The sequence below is a fragment of the Mus caroli genome, chromosome 4, assembly GCF_900094665.2.
Source record: "Mus caroli chromosome 4, CAROLI_EIJ_v1.1, whole genome shotgun sequence".
Lineage (NCBI taxonomy): Eukaryota > Metazoa > Chordata > Mammalia > Rodentia > Muridae > Mus > Mus caroli.
In genome coordinates, this window is record NC_034573.1 from 145,129,476 (window position 1) to 145,152,618 (window position 23,143).

Here is a 23,143-nt window from a genome sequence, read left to right on the forward strand (position 1 = left end):
CTGGCGGCCTGCCCGCCCGCGCGGCCGCCTGCCGGCTCCCGGCCGCCCGCTGGCCCGCGCGCGCGGCTCCCGGGACGGCGGAGGCGCCTCTGGCCCGCGGCCTCAGAGCACCGCGGCGGCGCGGGGCTCTGCGCACTCGGCGCACATCTTTCCGGCGGCTCGCTCCGGCTCGGACTGAGCGCCGGGAGCTGAGCTCACGCCGCCGCGCGCCGCCCCGCCCCGTACCGCCCCGCCCCGCCCGCGCCAGCCCCGCCTCCCGCGTTGTTTGTTGCTGTGCGTCCGCCTCAGCCCGAGTGCGGGCCAGGAATGTGACCAGCTCCGGGCGGGCTCTTCCAAGAACGCGCGCTCCCCCTCCCGGGCTCAGTGGCGCTCGGCTACGCCCGGACCGGACTCGGCCAAGCTCGGCTTTGTCCGCCCACAGCTCGACTCTGCTCGGCTCCTCCGTACCGGAGCTCGGCCCCTCTCGGCACTGCTCGGCCCCGCTCGGCCCTACTCGGTACCGGCTCGGCCCTGCTCGGCCCTACTCGGTCTCGCTCGGCCCCGCCTTGTGGAGGCCACTGGAGGCGGCCACAGCGGAGGCGCCTGGGGCCCCCCTTCCGGCCGAGGCCGCTTCCTGCGCGGCTGGGAAGACTCCGGTCCTGCTGCCACCACGGCCTTGGGGCCCCCGAAACCCACAAGACCCCTGCCACAACCACAGGCCAGCTGAGTGGCGGTCCGCAATAGATCTGCGCCACTGCCGCCCTACATCCCGGGGTTCCCATTCTAGGGAGACACTGTGAAGTAACCTTCACTCCCCACACTGCTGGACGTCGTGCTCCACGAGACACTCATAACAAGGACACCACAAAACAAAACCCAGGTTCCCTTCCTCATAGCAAGGATGCCACAAAACATTCGTGTTCTGAAACAAGAACGTCTCAAAGCACCCTACGGTCTCCACACAACCGAAGTTCCTACCCCCATATGATAGGGGCAATACATAAAGGACACCACAGAACACTCATGTCAGGTTACTCTTATGTTGAGAAAATAGCTCAAAAACCCATGTGCCTACACAAAGAACCACCCAAGGTCTTCCGAGCAGGACTGCCCAAAGTACTTCTGAGTTTCCATGTGTAGTGATATACAGAACTCCACACTCAAGAACAACACAGAATTGCAGAACCTAGGAGCTCACAGCATGACCTAGGGATGCAGAGATGCAGAGGAGGTACAGCTATGGAGAGTTCTTGTGTCACTCACTGGCAGGTAACACCGACTACCCCATGAACTGTGACCCAGCCTCTCACCAGTGATATAGGTACCAGCAACATCTGTCTACTGGACCCTGTTCTGTGAGGTGGGAACTTTGGAATGTAATCCTATATTGAAGAAGCTGCGTCTAGTAGCTATTGGCCCTTCTTGAGCCAGCCATTAGCCAATAGCTTGGACAGCAGATCTCTGTGATTCTCAGGCTGGCAGCTGCTATGATCCTTACCCTGCACCCTCCAGGACTGGGAACCAAGTATCCATCTGCATATCAGGTATCTAGGTTACGGCCTGAGTAGGACTACACTGGCCCTCCATATATTGGCTATACAATGGGATCAAAGTAGGGCAGTCTTGCAGAGTGTCACCCAAAGTAGCTAACATATAACAAAGGGGCCGACACAAGGATTCAAAACCAGACCCTGAAGGACAGTTTAAGTGAAGAAGTGAGAAATTTCCCCCTAAAAAGACCCAGAGCCTCAAACTGGCCTGGGCACAGGCCTTTCCTGATTGGTGAAGTAAGAGGGCCATACCCAGGGTGGCCTGGGTTATCTTCAGTTTTCGACAAGTTTCTGACCTCCTGGGTAAGACCAGAACAGACACAAACCAACACTCAACACTCAACACAGTGCCTACCTAGGAGCTGGTCAGGTATCTCTGTGCAAGCCTCAGCTGCTCCTACCTCAAAGCAGGCCTTGATATTCAAAGTCTGGAAGCTAGATAGTTCCCAGTATGAAGACAAAACTCTGCTCCTGTGTTCCCACCGTGCCCAGGGGATCATCCTTCCGTGTTAGCACAACTTGGGCTCCCAGTTTCCTCTTCTGACTTCATTCATAATGAGGAGTTCCCACTCTTAGCTCTCTCTTCTGTCAATACATACGACAACTGGTAAGGGATTGGCAAGATAGCTCATCAGGTAAATGGTTGCCCTCAAGCCTGACAGTCTGGGGTAGAAAGAGAAAAATGGCTCCCATGACTTGTCTGCTGACTTCCGTACGTGCACTATGCCATGAGCCTCCCCATAACTTAAAAATCTTTTTTCAGCGTAGCAAAATAAGCAGTTGGTTTTTTTTTTAAGACAGCTGATTATTTCATGAAGGGAATGTTTACAAAACAAAAGAGACTTAGTTGTATCCCTGTAGATAGTTTTGTCTGCACACATGCAGACTCCATACAAATTAATGTGACATTTGAGAGAGTGACTTCCTTGCATGGGGTTATATTCCACCCAAATCAGGCAAATTGTAATCCAAAGAAGGTGACTTAGACAGCCCTTGAATGATCTATGCATGCTAAAACACACTTTTTTACTCAAGCACTTGGGAACAGAGTCAAACAGATCTCTGGGTTCCAGCCTAGCCTAGCCTACACAGTGAGACCCATCTCAAAACAAACAAACAAGGAAGTTATGATCTTTATCTTAGTGGGGCCCTGGGCACCAGTCTGGGTGGCCAGTGCTTTCAAAGATGCTAAAATGCATCCTGTAGCTATCTCAAGACCCAAACAGGGACTAGCATTGACTCCTAGGTACAGAACCCAGCGAAGCAGCCATGGCCAGGTACAACATAAAGGTACTTGTCACTAAAGGGCATATAGGAAGGAGTAAAGAGCCCTAGAAAACAAGAAGGGTCTCAGGCTGGCTTCTCTGGCTTCCAAACTCAACAAACTCAGAGGTTTCCCCTCCATTCAAGAGGACTGGGTTTCTGAAGCAGCCGGATCCACAGGGTCAGGGCAGCTGTGACAGATAGAGCTAGCAAGGCTCCATGGGCTCCCCGAGCTCAATGGAGGTTTTTCCACCTGCTGGCTTTCTTCCTTCAACCCCTCCCACAGCTGTCCTGGCCATGCGATGGGCCAGGCCTCCATGAGGGTAAATGGAGCATCTAGGCCTTAGGCACAGTCATGTCGGCTGAAGAATTGGAGGCTTGGTGCCTGCCTAGAGAACCTTCAGCATGCAGGCAGTAGCAGGGACCCAACTTCACCAGGCCCACCAAGCTCACCGCCTGGACCTTGCCATACTGGTGTGCTTAGACAGCTGGTCAAATGCTGGCATCCCTTCCATATGTGCACACTTGCTGATCTTCCTGGACAAGTGTCAGCTGGGGCCTGGGACTGATGGGAAAGGAGAATTACCTGTGTATGAAAATGCTAGAATGAAACTATATGCTAACTTAGAAATTAAAGAATATAAAGAGAAAGAAGGAAAGGAACCATGGGTTATGGGTTGATACCGTGTGACTTCCCATCATACCTGTAAACATGTGTTTGCACAAACATGCCCATCACTCCTGGCTTTACCCACTGGAGGAGGCACTCTGAGCATCAGAGACAATGCAAGGCACAGACCTCGGCTTCTGCAGTCCAGTCTCCCAGAAAAGACCCTGGGGAGAAACAGGGAGAAGCAGGTAAGCCTGGGACAGGCGAGAATGAAGGCATGCACAGGGGACACAGAGAGGATTTTCGAGAGCTCCCCTTAGCCAGGTCAGATGGTGTAATGAATAACAGGGATGGGTAGTAATCACAGAGTAAGATAAGAAATCACAAGTTCATACACATTTAATATTTACTAAAATGTAATAGTTAAAGGCTAAATGAGAACCATTTGCCTATTTAAAAGCATTCCCCCCCCCCTCAACCCGCTTATTTGTTACACAGGGAAAAGAGTAGTAATTTCCCAGTAGAGATTCCGGAAGCTACTATTTTAACAGAGCCACCAGAGTAGATATCATGAGTGATAATAAATCACTGCCCCACCTCTCAGTGTGAGCAGACCCTGCACCCACCTCTGTCACTATCTCCAAGACTCATGACCTACATCTAACTATGACAGGTAGTCAGCAATGAGACATCAAACACAGACCTGGGCACTCTCCCTGGAAGCCTCAGCAGGAGCCTTTATAGCCATCAGAGCCACTGCAGACAGGGAAAGACCTGGCACGCTGAAGGCTCACCAGGATAAAGAGACAATGACATTTCAGTCAACCATGGGCTCCAGACAGGTTGACCTATCTTGTCACAACAAAAGGCACTACTGGGACAACCTGGATCATATCTCAGTCCCAACATGACCTGCTTTGGATGGCCCTGTTAGGGTATTACAAAAAAATCGTCCTTGAGGTATGGAGAAGTGCCATGTTAGCCACTGAGTGTCAGAGAGATGGACTCATGAGTTACTCTTGCAGCATATGTGTAAGTCTGAGATGGTGTCAGAGTACAAACCTTATTGTGTGAGGCAGGCTGAGTTCTTCATCTCTGCCGAGTGCGTATGAACAACAGAACAGTCTAGAGAGGCTAGAGGAGGTCCTCCTATGGATCCTGTGGAAACAGAGAGGGCACCAGAGCATGTGCTACAACTTAGCCAAGACAGTACAAGGTTCCCTTCTCAGTCTAAGCACAAATACAAAAATAAATACACCAGGAGGAAAATGTGCTGTTTAAACATTCAACAAAAATGGACAAGGAGAGGTAGAGATAAGCACGGGACCTACTCAAGCCACAGTTGTAAGAATGAAGACCAGACTGAGTCCTGGGGAAGATTCCATCCACTGAAGGATAGGGATTAAGCCCAGAGTGGGACAGAGCAAGGTCAAGTGTCTGTTCTGAGAGAGTAGCTGGGACTGGACTTCTGTCAAGACAAGAGTTAAGAAAGGGCTGTCTGAGGATAATCAGCTCGGACCGATAGAGAGGATAGAAGGAACCAAGAAAATATGGAACCAAACAGGATGCATCTAGTTGTCTCAAACTGGGTGGAGAGCTTGTTGGAAGATATAAGAGAAATTACCTTGGATCTGGAGAAAACTCAGGGGATTTAAAAAAAGAAAGCAAAGAGAATACTAACTTCAGGAAAAAACAAAGAGAAAAATACAAGCAGAGTTTACTACTTGGCTCAGTTGTGAATAATATTTACATAGTTATAGTGGTATAAATGACTTAACAAGAAATTATGAAATTCCTCCTTTGGGAAGAGAAAAGAGAAAGCAAGGTAGGCGGAGAGTATTGGGTAACTATAGTGGCTCACACTTTAATCCCTGCACTCAGGAGGCAGGTGAGGTCTGGTCTACAAAGGAAGTTCCAGGACAGCCGAGGCTACAGAGGAAAACCATCTCAGAAACAAAACAAAACAAAACACATACACAAACAAACAGACCCTCATCTTCAGTTATATCTTACCACACCTTAGTAGCTAGACGTGGGACAGAAAGAGACTCATAATTTAGAAATACAGAGAGTGGTCAGACAAAAATGTTTGAAAAGATTGAAGGAAGCTGATTAAGGAAATTGGAAGACGCGGGGGAAAGGTCTAAAAGAGATTTACACTACATCTTGTAACTAACTATCCTAACTTTGGGGCTTTCAAATATATAGGAGAGTTTCTTTCATTCTTATTGTGTGCACATGCCAAGGCTCACACGTGGAGGTCAGAGATCACTCTCAGGAGTCTGTTTCCACCATGTGAGTCTCAGAGGTCAAACTCGGGTCATCAGACTTGGCAGCAAGCCCCTTTACCCAGTGAGCCTTCTCGTCGGCTTTTTTTTTTTTTTTTTTTTTTTTTTTGTCCTTTTACGTATCTGTATTTCATTGGTAAAAATTAGATAAACGGACTGGAGATATAGTTCAATGGAAGAGTGCTTGCCTATCATGTGCAAAGCCAGGGGTCAAATCCCCAATACTAGCAAGAATAAAACAGGCTGAATGTGGTGAATTCCTTTAATCCTATTCAGGAGCCAAAGGCAGGCAGACCTCTGTGAGTTCAACACTAGTCTACTACACAGTGAGACTCTCTCTCTAAAAAAAAAAAAAAAAAAAAATAGAGCCAAGTGTGGTGGTGCATGCCTTTAATCCCAGCACTTGAGAGGCAGAGGCAGGTGGATTTCTGAGTTCAAGGCCAGCCTGGTCTACAGAGTGAGTTCCAGGGACAGCCAGGGCTACACAGAGAAACCCTGTCTCGAAAAACCAAAAAATAAAAATTAAAATTAATAATAATAATAATAATGTTGGTATAATACTATACCTTTGTAACACAAGTATTTGGAAGGACCTGAAGTTTGAGGCCAGCTACATGAGACTTTGTATCAAAAAGCCAAAAATTAAAGATAAAAACATTAAATTAAAAGGAAATAAAAAATAATTAAAGAAGAATCCTAACCTTAAGCTACAAATAATACAGTGCGATGGCTCAGAGGCTAAAGGTACTTACTGCCAAGGCTGATGACCTGAGTTTAAAACTGGACACTTGCCGGGCAAGTAGCACACATCTTTAATCCCAGCACTTGGGAGGCAGAGAGTTGTCCTCTGACCTCCTGCACATATGCACGTGCACATACACACACTTAAAATAAATAAATGCAACTTAATAAAAACAAACAAGCAAACTAAAAAAAATTTAAGAAGGAAAATGAGCTCACAGTCCCACATAAAAGAACCATTTTAGTTTGGAGCAAGACGAAACACAAAATGTACTGTGAAGATGTCATCTGCTAAACAATGAAGCTGGAGGCTGGTTGAGTCCTAGCTACTTGGGAAGTAGAGACAGGAGAATTAAAAGTTCAGGAGCTCCATGGGGCTCAAGAACAATACAGGCAACGTGGTGAGATCCTGTCTCAAAATAAAAGGAGAAAGGAGGATTTGGGGTGCATCATAGTGGTAGAGTGTTTCCCCAGGGTATGCAAGGTTCTGGGGTCTATCCTCAGAAGTATGTGGGGCAGGAAGAAGAAGTAAAATGGAAATAATAATTTTTAACATTTTGTGGGTTATTTATTTTATTATTTTGTGTGTGTGGGCATCAGGCCCCATGAGAGAGACTGGAGTTAACAGATAGTTGTGAGCGTCTTTGTGTGTTCTCCAAATAGAGTCCAGGTCCTCTGCACCAGCAACACGTGCTCTTCGTTGAGTAGCAAACTCTCTAGCCCCCATAAAATGTTTTAAAATGAAATCACGGCACTTTGATTTTATGTGCCTGTGTGGTGCTAGAGATCAGACTCGAGGTATTGCATGTTAGCCAGGCATTTGAGGAATGACCCAGTCTTGTACTTAGAAACTTTACAGCTTTCATTTTACAGACAAAAAGACCAAGAAAGTGGGTTTTGTAGAGTGAAGGAGCCATTGGTATTTCAAATTTTCTTCTTTGCATAAACCTGTATTTTCTAGCTGTTGGGTTTTTTGTTTTGTTTTTGTTTTTTAAAGAAGACACTTTTGGTTTTGTTGATCTTCTCTGTTGTTTCTCCCTTGACTATTCTACCCAAGAGGAACGTCCCCCACAATGGGAATTTCTGTAGGGGTCAGCCACCTTGTCCATACAGGGTCACTTGTTCTGGGTGGTCTTAGGTACATGCCTGTCTCCCTTGGGATCATCCTGGAACCAGAGCGAGCTTGGGGTCATTTTGTGGGTTCCAGCATCCCACAGGCAAGTTGATCTGCCTCCAACACACAGGAAGTGAGGACAGAGGGCTTGTCCTAGTGTTGTATCTATGGGTGCTTGTGATCTGTGGGAGCTAGAGGGTGATCCCAGCATGCCGTAGCAGCGGCTAATTCTGCAGTAGCTGATCACCACTGACCACCCAGTCAGCACTGGGCTCAAGTCCTGCCCCCTTCTACCTCCAGTAATCTCTGATCCTCAACATCCTGCAGGTGGAAAGAAGGAAAGCAGGGCCTCTTTCCTGTGTCAAACAAGTGTGCCTGTTTTCCAACCTAGAAAGGGCAACCATGAGGCCACCACCCTCTGAGGCCCCCCAGAGGACAATGGCCAAACTCAGGAGCCCATTGATCTCGGACCTAGGCTGGAGAGGCAGGGTGAGCTCCTGGGCCCTTCTCTTGTGGAAGACCCCTATCCAACCCATTTGCCCAATACAGAGTTCTAAGGCTGAGGGTGCAGCATCAGGAAATGAGAGAGCTCCCATCCTGAGCAGCTTAGACCCTGGAGCTGATGATATATCCAACGCCTATGAACGGGCAGTGTGGCATTCCACCAAAGGCCAGGCTGGAGGAGCTACACATGGAGCCTGGAGGAGAACATATACTAACACCCTATCCTACAGTCCCACCAGAGCCTCCTGGACCCTGCCCCTTGAAGCATGCTGTGCTGCTCTGGAATGTGCACCTAGCTGGCAATCGCCTGCCTTAGGCTCCAGACACACTGAGCTGATCACAGCACAGCCGCCGCATGCCCATGGCCTGCAGCATTCTGCCAGGCCTGAGCCCTAAGGCTAAAGCTGTGGTCCCAAGTAGCTAAAGGGTTCATGTGTAAAACATGAAGGCCCAAGGCCCAGGGCTGCAGGGCAGAGGGGGCAGGGATCATGGCAGAAACAGTGCATCCCTCATCCCTGTCATCCTCAGGGCTCCCTTTGCTGTTGCAGTGCCTGACACGTGGGCAGCAACAGCACTGTTCCCTGTCACTTAAAGGTTTAGTCTGCTTCTCCAACAGTTAAGGCCACTTCTCAATGCCTCTCCCAGGCCCCAAAGCTACAGTGTTGTTGGGAATCATGGTAGAACTTCATGTGCCACAAGATCACCCGCCCTGGTGGCAGATTTATTTCATCTTGAGGCTCAAAGGGTAGTGTTAATGTCCATACAGCACACTAAGCATTCGAAGATACTAACTGGTAAGGGGCTGAGCAGTCAAGGTGTGTTGGCTTACAGGGCTCACACACCACCACCACCACCAAGAGGGTACAGGGCAGGAAATAATTTCAGGGTCAGACCCCAGAGGCCTTGAGGAGACTCTACGGCAGACTCTCACCCAGACTTTTACGCATGAAATATACGTGTCATACCTCCCAGCACTCAGGTCAGGCCCTGAGATCTTTCTCTTAAGTAGAGGGAGTTTAGCCTTCGGGCCCAGACCAAGTCTTCATGTGAGCCCCAACACCTTCCTCTCTTCCTTCTTGCTTCTCCCCTTTGTGGGTCAGTCCCATGCTGAGCACCTAGGCAGCCCCAACTTTCCACTCTCCTCTTGCAGACCTACAAATCAGCTCCTCAGATCCTCCCCAGGGGCTGCCTACCTCTCAAAATTTAGCCTCCGAACAGGCTGATGAGCCAGGTCCCTCATGAACCGTGTCCCCTCACTTTGCCTCTTATTGTCAGGGTCTGCTGGCTTTCTAAGCTGTGAGCAGATAAGAGACTCTCACTACATCCTAGGAAGTAGTTCAATGTCCCAGCAGAAGTTCCTAAAGTAAGGTGGTTGTTCAGAGGGCTGGGGAGATGGCTCAGCGGTTAAGAGCACTGACTGCTCTTCCAGAGATCCTGAGTTCAATTCCCAGCTACAGTGTATACATATACCTAAGATAAATAAATAATTAAAAAAAAAAAAGGTGGTTGTTCGGGCCTGCTCTGGAAGAGGACTTCTATGTGACTAACACTGAGCCTATGATCACCCAGGTCCCAAGGAAGCACCAATGCCTGCTAACACAGCCTCTTTGAAGCACCCTCCATCTTGGGACCTAAAATCCCTTCAGAGGATGATCACTAAGATGCTGTCCTGACCCCATCTTATATGTACACCTGGGTTGTAGACCTGCTTGCTACAGGAGGCAGGTAATGCTGCGCATGGCCCCAGAGAGGCAGAAAAAGCCATAAGAGAGGAAAAGTGGGGTGAGCAGCTATTGGTCTTGGAATCCAGTCCCACTAGAGCCACTCTTAGAGCAAGCCTGTGCCCTGGTTTAGGACCCTGTGGGGTGGAGGAGGGTCAGGAGTCACAGGGTGGCTGGGCTTAGGAGCAAGCTCACGCTTGCTCTGCTGCCTGCTACCCCTCTACACCCTCTGGAGCTTCTCCATTGGAAGGCCCTGGGTAACTTAGGAGGAACCCTTTTCTCTGAATCACAGTCCTTCTGGCACCAGGCTGGTGGGGGCAGCAGGGAAGACTTGGGTCTGTGACTGCTTGGTGATCAACCATCACATCCACCCGACACACCCTACATCCCAGGCCAGCCAGAATACCAGCGCCTCATCCCATTCAGGCTCTGGGTTCCTTCTTGCCTTCCATAGACTCAGCTTGTAGCTCTGCTGCCCTCACACCCCTGGGTTGGTGTAGCATCCTCCTCCCTGTACAGGCCCCAGGCCCCTCTCTCCTGGAAACAGGGCCTCCTCGTAAATCTGAGCCACACTTGGTTCCTGAGCAGGCCCCCTCCCGCCAGCCCGCCCTCGTGCCGTCATTTCTGGCAGGCCCTTGCAGTGAGCTCACGCGTTACATAAGGCATTCGAGCTATTTCTTGGGGGAACAGCTCCCCCTTCGTGGGGCTCCATTTACCCTCGCCCTCCTCAGCCACCAACTGCCAAGCCAAGGGAGGTCTGGGCATGAAAGGACAGACCCTGTTCAGGGAAGGAAGGGGGTGCCCCTACTCCTGCCTAAGGGGCCCTCTTGCCATCAGAAAACAGTAGTATTTGCATGAAGGACACAGGAACCCAGATGCCCAGGACAGGGAGCTCAGAGTAGAGATACAGAAGAAAGAAGAGAGGGAGGAGGCATGGGGGAAGTAAGGGAGGGGGTGAGGAAGGAAGCCGAACTCCGGGCTTCCAGGACAGCAGATAGCCACGCACCACAGGACAGACTTTTGTCTCTGCCACTCCTCCCGGAAGCTTCTTGGTCCATTTCAGAGCAACTAAGTTGTCCTAGGGCCTCAAGCTCAGTGCTACCTAGTCAGCAACTAGATTCTACTTTGGCCTTAGGTTCCTCTGGGACTCTGGAAAGCGGCTGCTTGGGGAGGAGCCCTTGGGTGCTAAGACTACTTGCTGATTCCTGTGGTCCAGCCCAGAGATGCAGGGAATCCGTTCATGCTTGCTCCTTCAACCCCACTGCTGCATTTCTGTGGCCTGGGACTTGAGGGGATCTGTAAGGACACACAGCAGACACACACACACACACACCCTGGGGAGTGGGAACACAACTACAGAGACATGCAAACAGTTTGCACTGGATATTTCTGAGAGCTGGGCCCTATCCCAGCTTGTTCCAGAGGGAAATCCTGGATCATGCAAGGAAAGGGTGTTTTTCTCATATAGCCATTTTTCCTTGCTGCAACAGGGCAGAAAAAGGGCACTTGGGCCCAAGCCAAAAAGCTCGCTCTCTCTCTCTCTCTCTCTCTCTCTCTCTCTCTCTCTCTCTCTCTCTCCCCCCAACCCTGCAGAGTCTGCCTGAGGCCAGAGTTCAGCCTTAAGGAGCAGGAAGCTGAGCTCCTCCAGCAGGCTGGCCACTTCCCCTTTCTGAGGAAGAGACACCCCAGTGGAGCAGCTTTCTATGTCCCAGCAGAGGCCATATGCCTGCAGATGTCCCCAGCTGGGAGACTATCTCATACCATATCCTGAGAGGAGACAACCTCCTAATAGTACCAGAGACACCTAGATCACAAGCCCGGTGGGTGACAGAGGCCTGGAAGTACCATGGCCCCTCTCATTAGTTTCCAGGATGGAGTCTCTGTCCTCGTGAGCAACGAGAACTTGTATTCCTTTCTCTTTTCAGACTCTGATTCTTGGAACTTACACCCTCTTGGGTTTGCTATTTTTACCCACCCTGAGCCTTCCGGTCTCCATGGCGACGCCTCCAAACAGCAGATTCCAGGCGGCAATGACGTCACCTTTCCCTTTCCTGCCGCCCAGGCCTCTAGGCGCTGCTGCTTGGGGCCCAGGGGCTGCAAGGCTTCCCTGGGCCCCGTTCTGTGCCCCCACAGAGCAGCCCCAAGCCAAGACTCCAAGGGCTGTGGACCACAGCTGGATCTCTCTACTTCCTGCTGGCCCAATAGTTGGGGCCCGGGTGGAAAGCGTCCATCCTTCTCCATGCCCCTTGGAGTGGTTCTGCCAGAGCCCCTTGGCAGAGGGCACCGGCCCAGGGGAGGTGACCCAGAAGCAGCCGCCCTCCCACTCTGGGCTCTCTGCCATGCCGGCTGCCCTGTTCTACTGAGCTGCCGCAGGCCCTAGTGGCTGGAGAGGAAGGGGCTGGCCGGCGCCAGCCTGCAGTCTGTCTGGCCTGGGAAGCTCCCCATGGCCCCTGCATCAGAAGCCAGTTCCCAAGAGAGGCAGCTACTTCAGCGGGGGGCTGAGGAGCCCACAGACTTGTGGGAAGCCAGAGTGGGAAACAGCCTACTAGCTGGCCTGCCAGGAGCTTGCAGGGGTGCACATGTACATTCAACCCCCTCAAGAGAGGGGAAAAACAGGTCACCCTGCAGGGCCCCATCCCAGCTCTAGGCCCTGGCCAGGCTCTCCTCACAGCCCAGGTCTCCCATAGTCAGCCTGCCTCTGTCAAGGGCTACCATTTTCCCAAGCTGAAGCCCTCTCAGGCCAGACTGAGAACAGGGACCCCTGTGATCCAGATAGGGTAAGAAAGTAGACCTCTTGCCTTCTCTGTTCCCTGTAGGAATAGAAAGAACATCATGTCTTACTATGGCTCAGACATTTACTGAAGGAACTGAGACGGCTTTCCTGTGCCTGGGGGCTGTGGATGTGTAGGTGAGGACTGGCCTATCATGAAGGCTGGGGATGAAGCGCTGGTTTCATCCCCAGCACCTTGTAAAGCGGGTTTGGTGGCATGAGCCTATAATCCCAGCTCTCAGGAGGTAGAGACAGGAAGATCAGAAGCTCAAAATTGTCTTTGGCTTTATAGTGAGTTTGAAGCCAGTCTGAGCTACACAATACCCTCTCTCAAAAAGTAAATAAAAAGAATGGACAGTCCGAGAGTTCTGCATCCCTCTCTGTACCCAGAGGGGCTTTGTCAATCCAAGAGCCCCACTCACTCTAGTCGTGTTTCCTACCACCTCCCCTGAGGACCCCCAAAACAGGGCTTGCTTGCTCTCTCCTGCAGCCCTCATGGTTCTGACTGACCCCTAATCTATCCTTACCACCAAAATCAGGGTTAGGAAACTAGAAAAGTAGCCAACACAGCTGTAAGATTCACCGTTAGAGCCCTAGTGTGGGGTCCTGCTGCACCCTGATAGAAGACAATCCTGAGGGAGCCAGGGAGGGATTGAAAGAAGTGGTTTCTAGACTCACATTCCTGCCTGATTCCAGGTATGAAGTCCCAACTCGCCTCTATCTGACATCGACAGGCACAACCACAGGTCTGGGCAGGAGACAGGCAGGTGGGTGGCGGTCTCCAGAGCCCCACACAAACCTAGTCACCAACCAGGTGTGCGGAGTGTTCAGCTGGTGGGTCTTTCCAGCCAGCCTGGTGCTCGGGAGCCCTGTCCTAAGGCTGTATCCAAGGTGAAGTGCCAGGGAAGAGGCCTCTTGAGACAGGCTTAGAGAGCCAGTGAGGGTCTGGGTAGCTGAGCCAGGTGGTTCGACTCTCAGGAGTAGAAGTGGCTAATGTGAAGGAGGAGCTTCACATTTGTGGTTTGTCTGAGAGAGTGCCCACTCCAGCCTCTCTCTAGACATCAGACAGGAAGGAGGCCAGAGACTCCTGGGGAGCAGTGAGCAGAGAAAGGGGCTTCCTATTGCGGGTGTCGGGTTCACAGATGAACGCTTCCAGGATGAAATACAGGGTCACGCTTCATCAACCCTGTGGGTAACCTGTCAGTTTGGGGCTTTTATGCGAGGCCTCCTGGGTCATACTGTCCTGTCCAGTTCTTCTCTTCTACCCTAGGTGTACTGAGCCTGTTCCACCTGAGTCTTGATATTGATCCTTTGGGTAGACCCCAGACCAGGTCAGAATGTGGAGTTAGAAGGATTGGGGTGTTGAGTCCGGGGTGGAAGGTTCATTCCTAAGTTCATCTGGCCCATGCTCCAAAATGGGTGAAGAGTGGGCATTCCAGGTAGGCACAATAGCAGACATAAAGACATTGAGGCAGGGGAGTATTTGGTCCCTGTGTGGCTCATGCAGGGGAATGGGAGGCAGGGTGGTCAAGAAGGAAATATGAGTTGGTTAGTCAGTCAATATAGTTTTACTCCCTGGGAGACCTGGGTCTGAGTGAGCACCATATTGGACTTCACTTCCCCAAACCATAGCCTTAGTGGACAGGGTGAGTGGAGAGAGTGGGAGTCAGGTCCCCAGGCCTACCAGTTACTGGGGCTTCCAAGGTACTTGAACCAACACACCCTCATGCATCCACTTTCCTGTCAGGAAAACCAAGGGGTAATGGAGAAATTATGTGAGGCGGACAAAGCTGTTTTTCCTGAACATTTTGTTCCCAGCTCTGCCCCTATCCTGGCATGAGGCTAGAATGGGCAGCTAAGGGGAAAGCCTTCATCTGGCCAGCTCAAGCCCCTCTGGGGCCCCTGGCTGGCTCCTCCTCCTTTGCCCATGGAACCACTGCCCACCGACCTGCAGGATCTGCAGAACGGAGGGCGGGGGTTCATCAAACAGGCACCTTAGCAGCTCAAAGAGGAGGACAGAGGCTGAAGGATCTGGGTGTACCCCCTTGCTTCACGACCAACAGTCCCGGGGTCTTCCAAGGCTTCAGGACTGGCATCTGCCTCCACCCAGCACCTCTCAGAGACTAGTCCACGTCCAGGCTTAGCGCTGCTCGGCAGGCTCCCATCTCCATGAGTAATATTTAACTTGGAAGGGCCCTGGGACAACTGCAGGGGAGAAGTTAATAACAAGTTTGGATTGCAGTCTGCTTGCCAAGAGAGGAGGGAGGGAGAGGCATAAAGAGAGGACAGAGTGGAGGGGTAGAAAGGAGGGCAGGCAGCAGGGCATAGAGACAGGCTCCACACATGGCTCAGGCCAGAGAATTCAGGGATGTGGTCTGAGTGTAGCCAAGGGCCCAGGGTCACAAGATCATTTTACCTCGGGAGTAAGAACTGTAAGGCCAAGTAGTGGTTAGACACACACTGGACATGTGGGTGAACCTACCAAATCTTAGTTCCCCCTGCAGAAACCACCTTGGATTAAAGAGAAGTCTGGGAAGCTTTTCTGGGCAAAGACCACGACATTATTGCTGCTGTCGCCACCATAACCCCTACTCCTGCACACACACCACACACACATACCACTACCACCATCACCATCACACACACACACCACATACCAACACACACACACCACACCACACACATAGCACACACACCACATACACATACCATTACCACCATCACACACACCACACATACCACCACACACACACCACCACACACACCACACACATAGCACACACACCACATACACATCCACTCACACACACTCACCCAACACACACACACCACACACACACACACACATACCCCTCCATGTAACTCTGAGGCTCCAACCCAAGGTTGGAAAATCCACAAGGCTGGACTAAGAATGAGTTTCCATGCTGAGGGTGGGGAGCTGGGGAGAGTAAGATCAGAGCTAGCACGGGCTTTCTCCATACAAAGACTGCTTGCTGCAGGGGGCCAGCACGTTCAGGGTTGACCACTGCAGACCTGGGCTGTAAAAGGCTACGACTGTATGCCTTCACTTATCACAGGAAACAGTAAGGATATTCCTGGGGGTGGGGGGGAACTGCTGCATTAGTGTTCTGACACCTGCCTGGCATAATGTACTCCCAAAACGCAGAAGAGGAGAGAAAGTTGGAGGCCAGGCTAGGCTGCCATCAGGTGACTGCAGGGGAGAGGAAACCTGGGCTAGGGTCAGGAGTGCCAGGCTTTTCTGACTGCAGCCAGGCTCCCATAGAGACCCAGGAGCCCCTTCCTGGCATTAGGTGCTTTCTTATTCAGAAAAGAGGAGAGAGGCCTGGATCACTTTCCAGCCTCCACAATACCCCAGTGGCTAATGCTGAAGGCCCTTCCCGAAAGGACCAGGGGCAGGCTGCCCTGGGTCTCTGGACCACTTGGGCTTGGACCAGCACACCCCAGTTCTTCCAGCAGCCTCATAATTTTTGGTTTTAGTCCCATCCTGCCTCATTCCCACACACTCACTTCTATTCCAGAGAGTGGCAAACCAATGGATTTTCATTTTTTGTTTGTTGGTTTGGTTTTTCAAGACAGGGTCTCTCTGTGAAGCTCTGGCTGTCCTGGAACTCAGGGTGGTCTTGAACTCACCTGCCTCTGTCTCCAGAGTGCTGGGATTAAAGGCATGTGCCACCACGCCCAGCCCTAAATCTGTGTGTTTGAATGACATTGTTTTTCACCAATGTGTACTTTTACCGGGAAAAGAATTTCCCCATGTCACCGGATCTTGGGACCATTGGTGATTTGTTAGTGGCATCTTCAGGTAGATGTGGTGACTTTACCCAGACCGTGGACGCTCTGAGACACTCCCAGAGCCTCCATGTGACAAAATCACGCCCACAGAATGGGAGATGCCTTGTGACTCTTTTACCATTCCTGGTATCTGCAACAGTTTGTTCCTGAAAGTTGAACTCTTCTGTCTTCAACTCCACAGCCTGGAAAGATGGGTCTCAGTCATATCAGAACTTCCCTGGGGCTGGTGAGATGGCTCAGTTGGTAAGAGCACCCGACTACTCTTCCGAAGGTCCAGAGTTCAAATCCCAGCAACCACATGGTGGCTCACAACCATCCATAACGAGATCTGACTCCCTCTTCTGGAGTGTCTGAAGACAGCTACAGTGTACTTACATATAATAATAAAAAAAATCTTTAAAAAAAAAAAAAAAAAAAAAAAAAAAAAGAACTTCCCTGAGCCAGAAAAGGGTTGGACAAGTAAGGCCTTCACATGTTCTTTCTTTCTTTTGTTTTGTTTTGTTTTTTGAGACAGGGTTTCTCTGTGTAGCCCTGGCTGTCCTGGAACTCATTCTGTAGACCAGGCTGTTCTTGAACTCAGAAATCTGCCTGCCTCTGACTCCCAGTGCTGGGATTGAAGGCGTGCGCCACACATTATTTCTTAAGGGGAAAATCAGCTTCTACCATCAGATCACACAAACGTAGAGGACTAGAGAGCTCAGGGAAGGTGGGCTGCAGGCCTACTTCTTCTGTGGCTCTGAACAGAGTCCTCCACACATTAATGTGGCATTTCTGGGTACAGGGAGATACCCCAGACCTCACAGCATCCATTCAGTATAATGAGCCCCCACCTATGACCACTGCACCCAGGTGGGAGCCCCTCATCTTTCCAGTCTGTAGAGATCACTGGTATTCTAATAGGTGACACTTAGTGCCAGCTTTGAAATATGTCCAGGCCAACCTGAGTTTCATTCTATAAGCAAATCACATTGTATTCTCAAAACCTAGAGTGAACAAAAGCAAGCATAAGAACAGGTTCATCATTTGTACAGGGTTGCTTTTATGTCAGGCACTATGTTCAGCTGCACACCATAATTGACGCTAACTTCACCTACCTTTTTTTATCTTTCCATAGGCGGCTATGCTAAATTTAACATGACCTATCTGTGCTTTCCATTTCTACTGTGCGGGTGTCTTCGGAGCACTTTTGACTGCGAAATGTCCGAGCAAGAAGAAGCTGGATTCAGATGTTGGAACTAAAGGAAATTAGTGCTGTTAGGTCTTACAGTATGATGACCTGCCCCGGTGGGTGATCTGAGGTCCACAGGGATAGGAGCGGGGCGTGGCCCGGAGATGGAGCTGTTGAGGAAGGGCGGAGCATGGGAGAGGCAGAGCATAGGAGACTCTGGAAAGGAGAGAGGTTCCAGAGGCTCTGGCAGGGCAGCAGATGGGCAAAGGCAGGCACTGAGTGCAGGACGCAGGAGAGGTTGACTGAAGTGCAAAACCTGGCCAGCCAACAGAAGGCAGCGCCGGCAGGTGACTAGCAGATAGAGGCTGGCCAAGGCTGCCCGGCTCAGTGCCTCTTTCCGGTGGTGCACACCCTGCAGGGTGTCCCAGGCCATTTTAATTGCTGATCCAAAAAAGGCTGGGCAATGGGAACAAGGCAGCGGATACATCTTTCACACCTGCTGAACGTTCACCAACTCCTCGTCAACACTGGGCAGTGGGCAGACTCCTAAGAGGAGGCAGGGCCTCCTGAAGTCCTGGGTATGGAGGATTTCTAAGTCTCTGCTCTTAGAGACTCACTACCTGGGTGTAGAGAAGCTATTTCGGGAGCTGATTGTCCCCAATGGCTGTCCTAGAGAGGAATGGGGTCCTTCCAAAGAGGAACAAGGACAGCCTCCACCACAAGTTCATTCAGTATGTGCCAGGATGGCAGGCTACAGCCAGAACCCAGCACGGGATCACAGCACTGGCAGAATCAATGGCATGCCAAGAACCCAGGCTTGGAGACACTGAAGGACACCAGCCTGTGACCTGGCTACAGAGGTGGTGGACTGTGAACATGAGGAACTGCTTAGCTTGTCTATCTGTGGAAGATGACAAGAGGTGGGTAGGCACAGGAGCAGAGTTGAGCCCTCTCCCCACAAGTTTCTGAGGTCTTCCACAACCTGGGAAGCGGCTCATAAAACATGTCCAGATGCCAAGATCCAGACACACAGGCTACCTAACCTTGTAGTTAGAGTTTCTATTGCTATGATAAAACCCACGTCCAAAAGCAACGGGGTGTCTATGTGTGTGTGTGTGGGGGGGGATTATTTCACTTTGCAGCTGGTAGTCCATCATCCAGGGAAGTCAAAGTAGGAATTCAAGACAGGTACTCAGAGGCAAAAACTGAAGCAGAAGTTACAGAGGAACAGTGCTTACTGGCTTGCTCCTTATGGCTTACTCAGTCTGCTTTCTCATCGTATCTGGAACAACCAGCCCAGGAGGAAGACCTACCCATAGTGAGCTAGACCTCCTACATCAATCATCAATTAAACAAAACAATCAAAAAAAAATGTTCCTAATGACCTATCTGGTGGAGGCATTTTCTCAGTTGAGGGTTTCCCTTCCCAAATGACTCTAGCTTGTGTCAAGTTGACTGAAGTGGAAACTTAAGGGTTCTTTGGAAAGTCATTTGTACTGAATGGTGTTTTGCTAAAGCAGACTGGTGAAGGAATGTTTCACTGAAGCAGACACAGGAAAGAGGATGTTCTGCTAGAGCAAGCATGTGAAAGGACGTGTGATGAAGGATTCTTCGCTAATAACACGCATGTATTGATCCACCTTACACGGCATACTTGAGTTCCTTCTGTTGGGACTCCATGAGAGAAACGCACCAAAAAACTTCCGGTGGTGTGTTCATGGCTTTTTGCTGCTTCTGTGGACTCGGGCCGATTGGTAGAGCAATGTCAGCTGAGACAGACTCACTCACGTGAAATTTTGCTAAGACAGACTCACTGCCGAGGCAAGACACGTGGTGAGAACAAGTGATGTTTGGAGGGAGTATAAATAGGACTCAACAGACAGTGGCAGAGTCCTGCCTTGCTTGCTTATAGAGCTGGCTGCACACTGCTTCTTCGGCTCGGGTCTTCAATGATCTTCACTTTGTAGAGAGAGGCACAGCTGAGAACTTCTCCTGGTGTTCCCGGTCGTCTTGGTTGTTCCCGATGACTCGTGCTGATTCAGCTGAGGTCTGGCTGTTCCTGCTAGGTCCTGCCACCACCACTGCTATCCCAACACAACTGAACTGGGTTGCTGGTGTATCCGAGAAGTGTTTGCAAGTGGAGCAAGTTGCCATTGCTGATCTGTGAACTGAACTGCTGGTTTTCTGACAATGTAGATGGGATTTTCTCTAAAGAATCATTTCTAAACAGGTTCACTTCCCCTGTATCCTTTCTTTTCCACTACCTCTGATGGGTGGGTGCTGAGCTAGAAGGGAGGTTAAAGCGTTAAGAACCATCATTAAAAGTAGACTTTAAAAAAACTAAAGTTATGGTTGACCTAAAACTATCCAGAACGCCTTGGCTGGTCTTCCAGGTTGGAGACTATTCTCTGCAGCTAGAGAGAGCTACTTTGTCTCCTGACTGCTGATATCCAGCAGGACATTGCTTATTGCTTATAAGCTGAGAAGACCTGGCTTCATAGCCAGTTTGACCAGTCACTGCCATGTGCCCTATGTCCTGTGGTATATGCCTTGGGCCTTAGTTGGACCTGTCTGTACATGTATCAGTCAACAGCACCTTCATCATAGGGTTGGCTATGGTGAGGAGCAGTGTTTTTTGTTTTTTTTGTTTTTTTGTTTTTTTTTGACAAGAGCAAAATGGGTGTGGTGAGGGCTGAAGTCCCATGGGACAGGGCACATAGGAGGTGGCTCAAAAAGGATAGACCCAGAAGCCACTCCCGCTCTGGCATGTCCCACTGCTCAGGCCCCAGATGCACACTGTTGCCATTTTGAGGAATCAGGTACTGTCCCTACCTCCAGCCCAGGCAAAGTCTTGGGGGCATAGGCCAGCTCCAAATCTGGGAGGAAAGGCACTGCTTATACCCATCACTGAAGGGTTGGGTAGGCAGGGCAGTTCCAGGTTGACCTGAGAGAGAAACTAGCCATGCTGAATGAGGCTGGCTATAAATACAGATTATCTACACAGGCATGGCTGCCAGGAATACCTGACTTAGCTGTGTCTCAGTCAGGGCGAAGTGGCCTGCAGTGCACCAATCTGTAAGGAGAGCTGGCCTTGCCATACACAGCCTATGCAAGAGAAAGAGCAGTAAATTGGAAATCAGGGTTGCCCCTGTCCCATAGAGATACGAGGGTGCTGCTGTCTCCACTGAGGGCTGCCTACAGTCCCTAGCCAGATAGGAACTGTGCATAGGCCCACACAGGAAGCCCAAATGCTTTCTATCTCAGCAGTACCCTACACAGAAGTAGGGTGACTTGGACCTGGTAGTCTTGGTGCTATAGTTTCAGAGTAAAACACAGAAGGTAACCTGGGAGAAAGAAGGCACTTCCTTGGGCACTGGGAAGACAGGAGGCTGAGGACACACATGGTAATATCTGGGATCAAGGCTCGAGAGTCCGGCAGTGCATAGGTTTTAATGGAACAACCCTAAATAAGCCTGAGTCTCCAGTCTACAAGGAGCACAATGGTGGGGAAATATCAAAATTTGGGCCAAGGGATTGGAGATATTGCTCAGAAAAGTACCTGCTGCAGAAACATAAAAAACAAACAAACAAACAAACAAAGAAACACCCAAGTTTGATTCCCAAAACCTGTCTAAAAAAGATAGGCACACTTGTAATTCCAGCACTAGGAGGTAGAGACAGCTGGATTTTTGGGTTCACTGGCCAGCCAGCCTAGCCTAACTGGTGAATTCAGTCCCATTGTCTCGGGGAATACTGTGGACAGAGGCTGAGGAATGACTCTTGCGATCAACCTCTGACCTTGACAAGTATATACACATATATGGAAACACACACATGAACACATACAGAAGCATGCTCACACTAATTGAGCCAGATACCTTTCAGGTCTTTTTGTTTTGTTTCTTCTATAACATACAGTTCTTCCAGGTGAGCAAACACAAGACAGTACACACCTCTCCCACCCAGCGTTTTGGTTTCTTCTGGAAAGTGCTTTTAAGCCCAGAAAAGTTGCTCCTGTCCTTGTAGCCCTGGATCTCAGGAGCCTGCACTGTGTAGCCCACCTGCTTGACTTTCCAGTGCAAGCAGAATCCAGAGTGTGTGTTTAAGTCCTGCCACGTGAAAGACTCTGAGCGGTACAGACTGTGTGGTGGGGGTGCAGCTCACTAGAGAAGCATGCCTTGAGTTCTATCCCCAGGGGTAAGAGGACAAAACAAAACAAAAGTTAAAATGTAGCTGGGACACAACCTGAAACAGATGGCTCTGGTAAACACTACCCACAATTTGTTTACCTCGGATGCCTTTTTTAAACCTGTATCCACCTGGCTGAGGGGCCCAGAAGGTTAAGAGACCTCTGGCATCTGGGTCAAGGGCCTTCCCATGTGCAGGTTTCCTGTAAATGCTGTTGGATCGGGGTCAAAGCTGACTTTGTGGAAGCTGAGAAACCACAGCCTCCCTGGGGAGTCCCCTGGGGCTCCCACTCACCCCATAACACCAGGAAAGTTTGGTTTCTGCTTGACTTATTGTCTCCACAGGAGGGGCCCCAAGTTTTCCCCCTTTCTGCCGCCCTGCTCTCTATGGCTCTGCCCCTCTTTCTGCTATGTCTGTGATCGTGTGGTCCCTCTGAAGCTCTGGGCACAGCTAGGGCACAGTACACAGGACTGCCCTCTGGAAGTTGCCCTACGGTTGCGCTTCAGGAAAACCTAGAAGGGCATTGGGGGGCAGGGCTGGAAGGCTGGGACTTAGGGCTGTAGGAGCTAACCTCCTAGAGAAAGGGCCAACAAAGGCAGGCACAGGCCCTGGATTGATGAACATGAACTGGGCCATGAGAGGGTTTGGAAAAGACGCTGGAAGAGTTTGTTAAATGTCAGAATGTCACTGTGAACCGACAGAAGTGTGGAAGTGTGGCCTGAAGGATGGCTCAGGGGTGGGAGCTGAAATGGGGCAAGGTCCTGTCCCCCAGTAGCCTCTCCTCCAGTGTCCCTTGGCTTTTTGGGTTAGATTGCCCCAGCTTGGCTTTGCCTGCTGACCATGGCAGTTCCTGGCCACGATCCCCAGTTGGAGGCATGAAGAGGTAGCGTAAGGGAGCCGCAGTGTCTGAGCGTCTCCCTCCCCCAACACACCCTTGCCCCCACACCCCATGTGTGGGCCTGAACAACCACTCTGCTGCCTGGCGGATCCTGCGATGTTTCCCAGGCAACTGTCTCATACAGCCTGTCTGCCTGGCACTCCCACACCCCATAAATGCCGCCGTGCCTGGCTCCAGGCAGCCTTGCCTGCTTGGCATACACAGGCCAGCAGGTGTGGGGAATGCAGCCCGCTGTCAGAAGGCCACGCAGGCAGAGAAGCAGCCCAGGCCTCTTGGACATCCTTGTACAGCCAGTGAAGTGAGTATTGCTGGGGTACCCTGTGTAGATGCTATGCTGTTCTGCCTCACAGTAAGAGTGGAATAGCTGAGTGGCATAGCATGAGCATGTCCCCAGGCATGCTGGCCTACTACAGGCCCCACTTGAAAACTAGAGGCCTGAGCCGGGCGTGGTGGCGCACGCCTTTAATCCCAGCACTCGGGAGGCAGAGGCAGGCGGATTTCTGAGTTCGAGGCCAGCCTGGTCTACAAAGTAAGCT

At 50.7% G+C, this 23,143-nt stretch overlaps 2 protein-coding genes across 4 annotated transcripts in view; one reads left to right on the forward strand and one right to left on the reverse strand.

Moving 5' to 3' along the window:
* Window positions 1-1,446: 1,446 nt before the first annotated feature.
* On the reverse strand, window positions 1,447-12,013 carry LOC115030845. Of its 3 annotated transcripts, XM_029475807.1 has the most exons (5): window positions 11,746-12,013; window positions 4,465-4,560; window positions 3,497-3,626; window positions 3,246-3,378; window positions 1,447-2,114 (listed from the first exon to the last, which is right to left on the reverse strand). In XM_029475807.1, the coding sequence occupies exons 1-5, from the start codon at window positions 12,009-12,011 to the stop codon at window positions 2,080-2,082; spliced, it is 660 nt and encodes a 219-aa protein (XP_029331667.1). In that variant the 5' UTR covers window positions 12,012-12,013; the 3' UTR covers window positions 1,447-2,079. The 3 variants fall into 3 exon arrangements, with proteins under 3 accessions (XP_029331667.1, XP_029331668.1, XP_029331666.1); XM_029475808.1 differs by having other exon boundaries at window positions 1,447-3,357; XM_029475806.1 differs by having other exon boundaries at window positions 1,447-3,378.
* A 10,779-nt stretch (window positions 12,014-22,792) lies between these two features.
* The window catches only part of Faap20 (FA core complex associated protein 20), a 10,308-nt gene continuing 9,957 nt past the window's right edge, over window positions 22,793-23,143 (forward strand). The window contains exon 1 of the mRNA XM_029475850.1: window positions 22,793-22,905. Within this exon, the coding sequence (XP_029331710.1) occupies window positions 22,829-22,905 (77 nt within the window). The 5' untranslated portion in view covers window positions 22,793-22,828. The remainder of the gene's footprint in view (window positions 22,906-23,143) is intronic.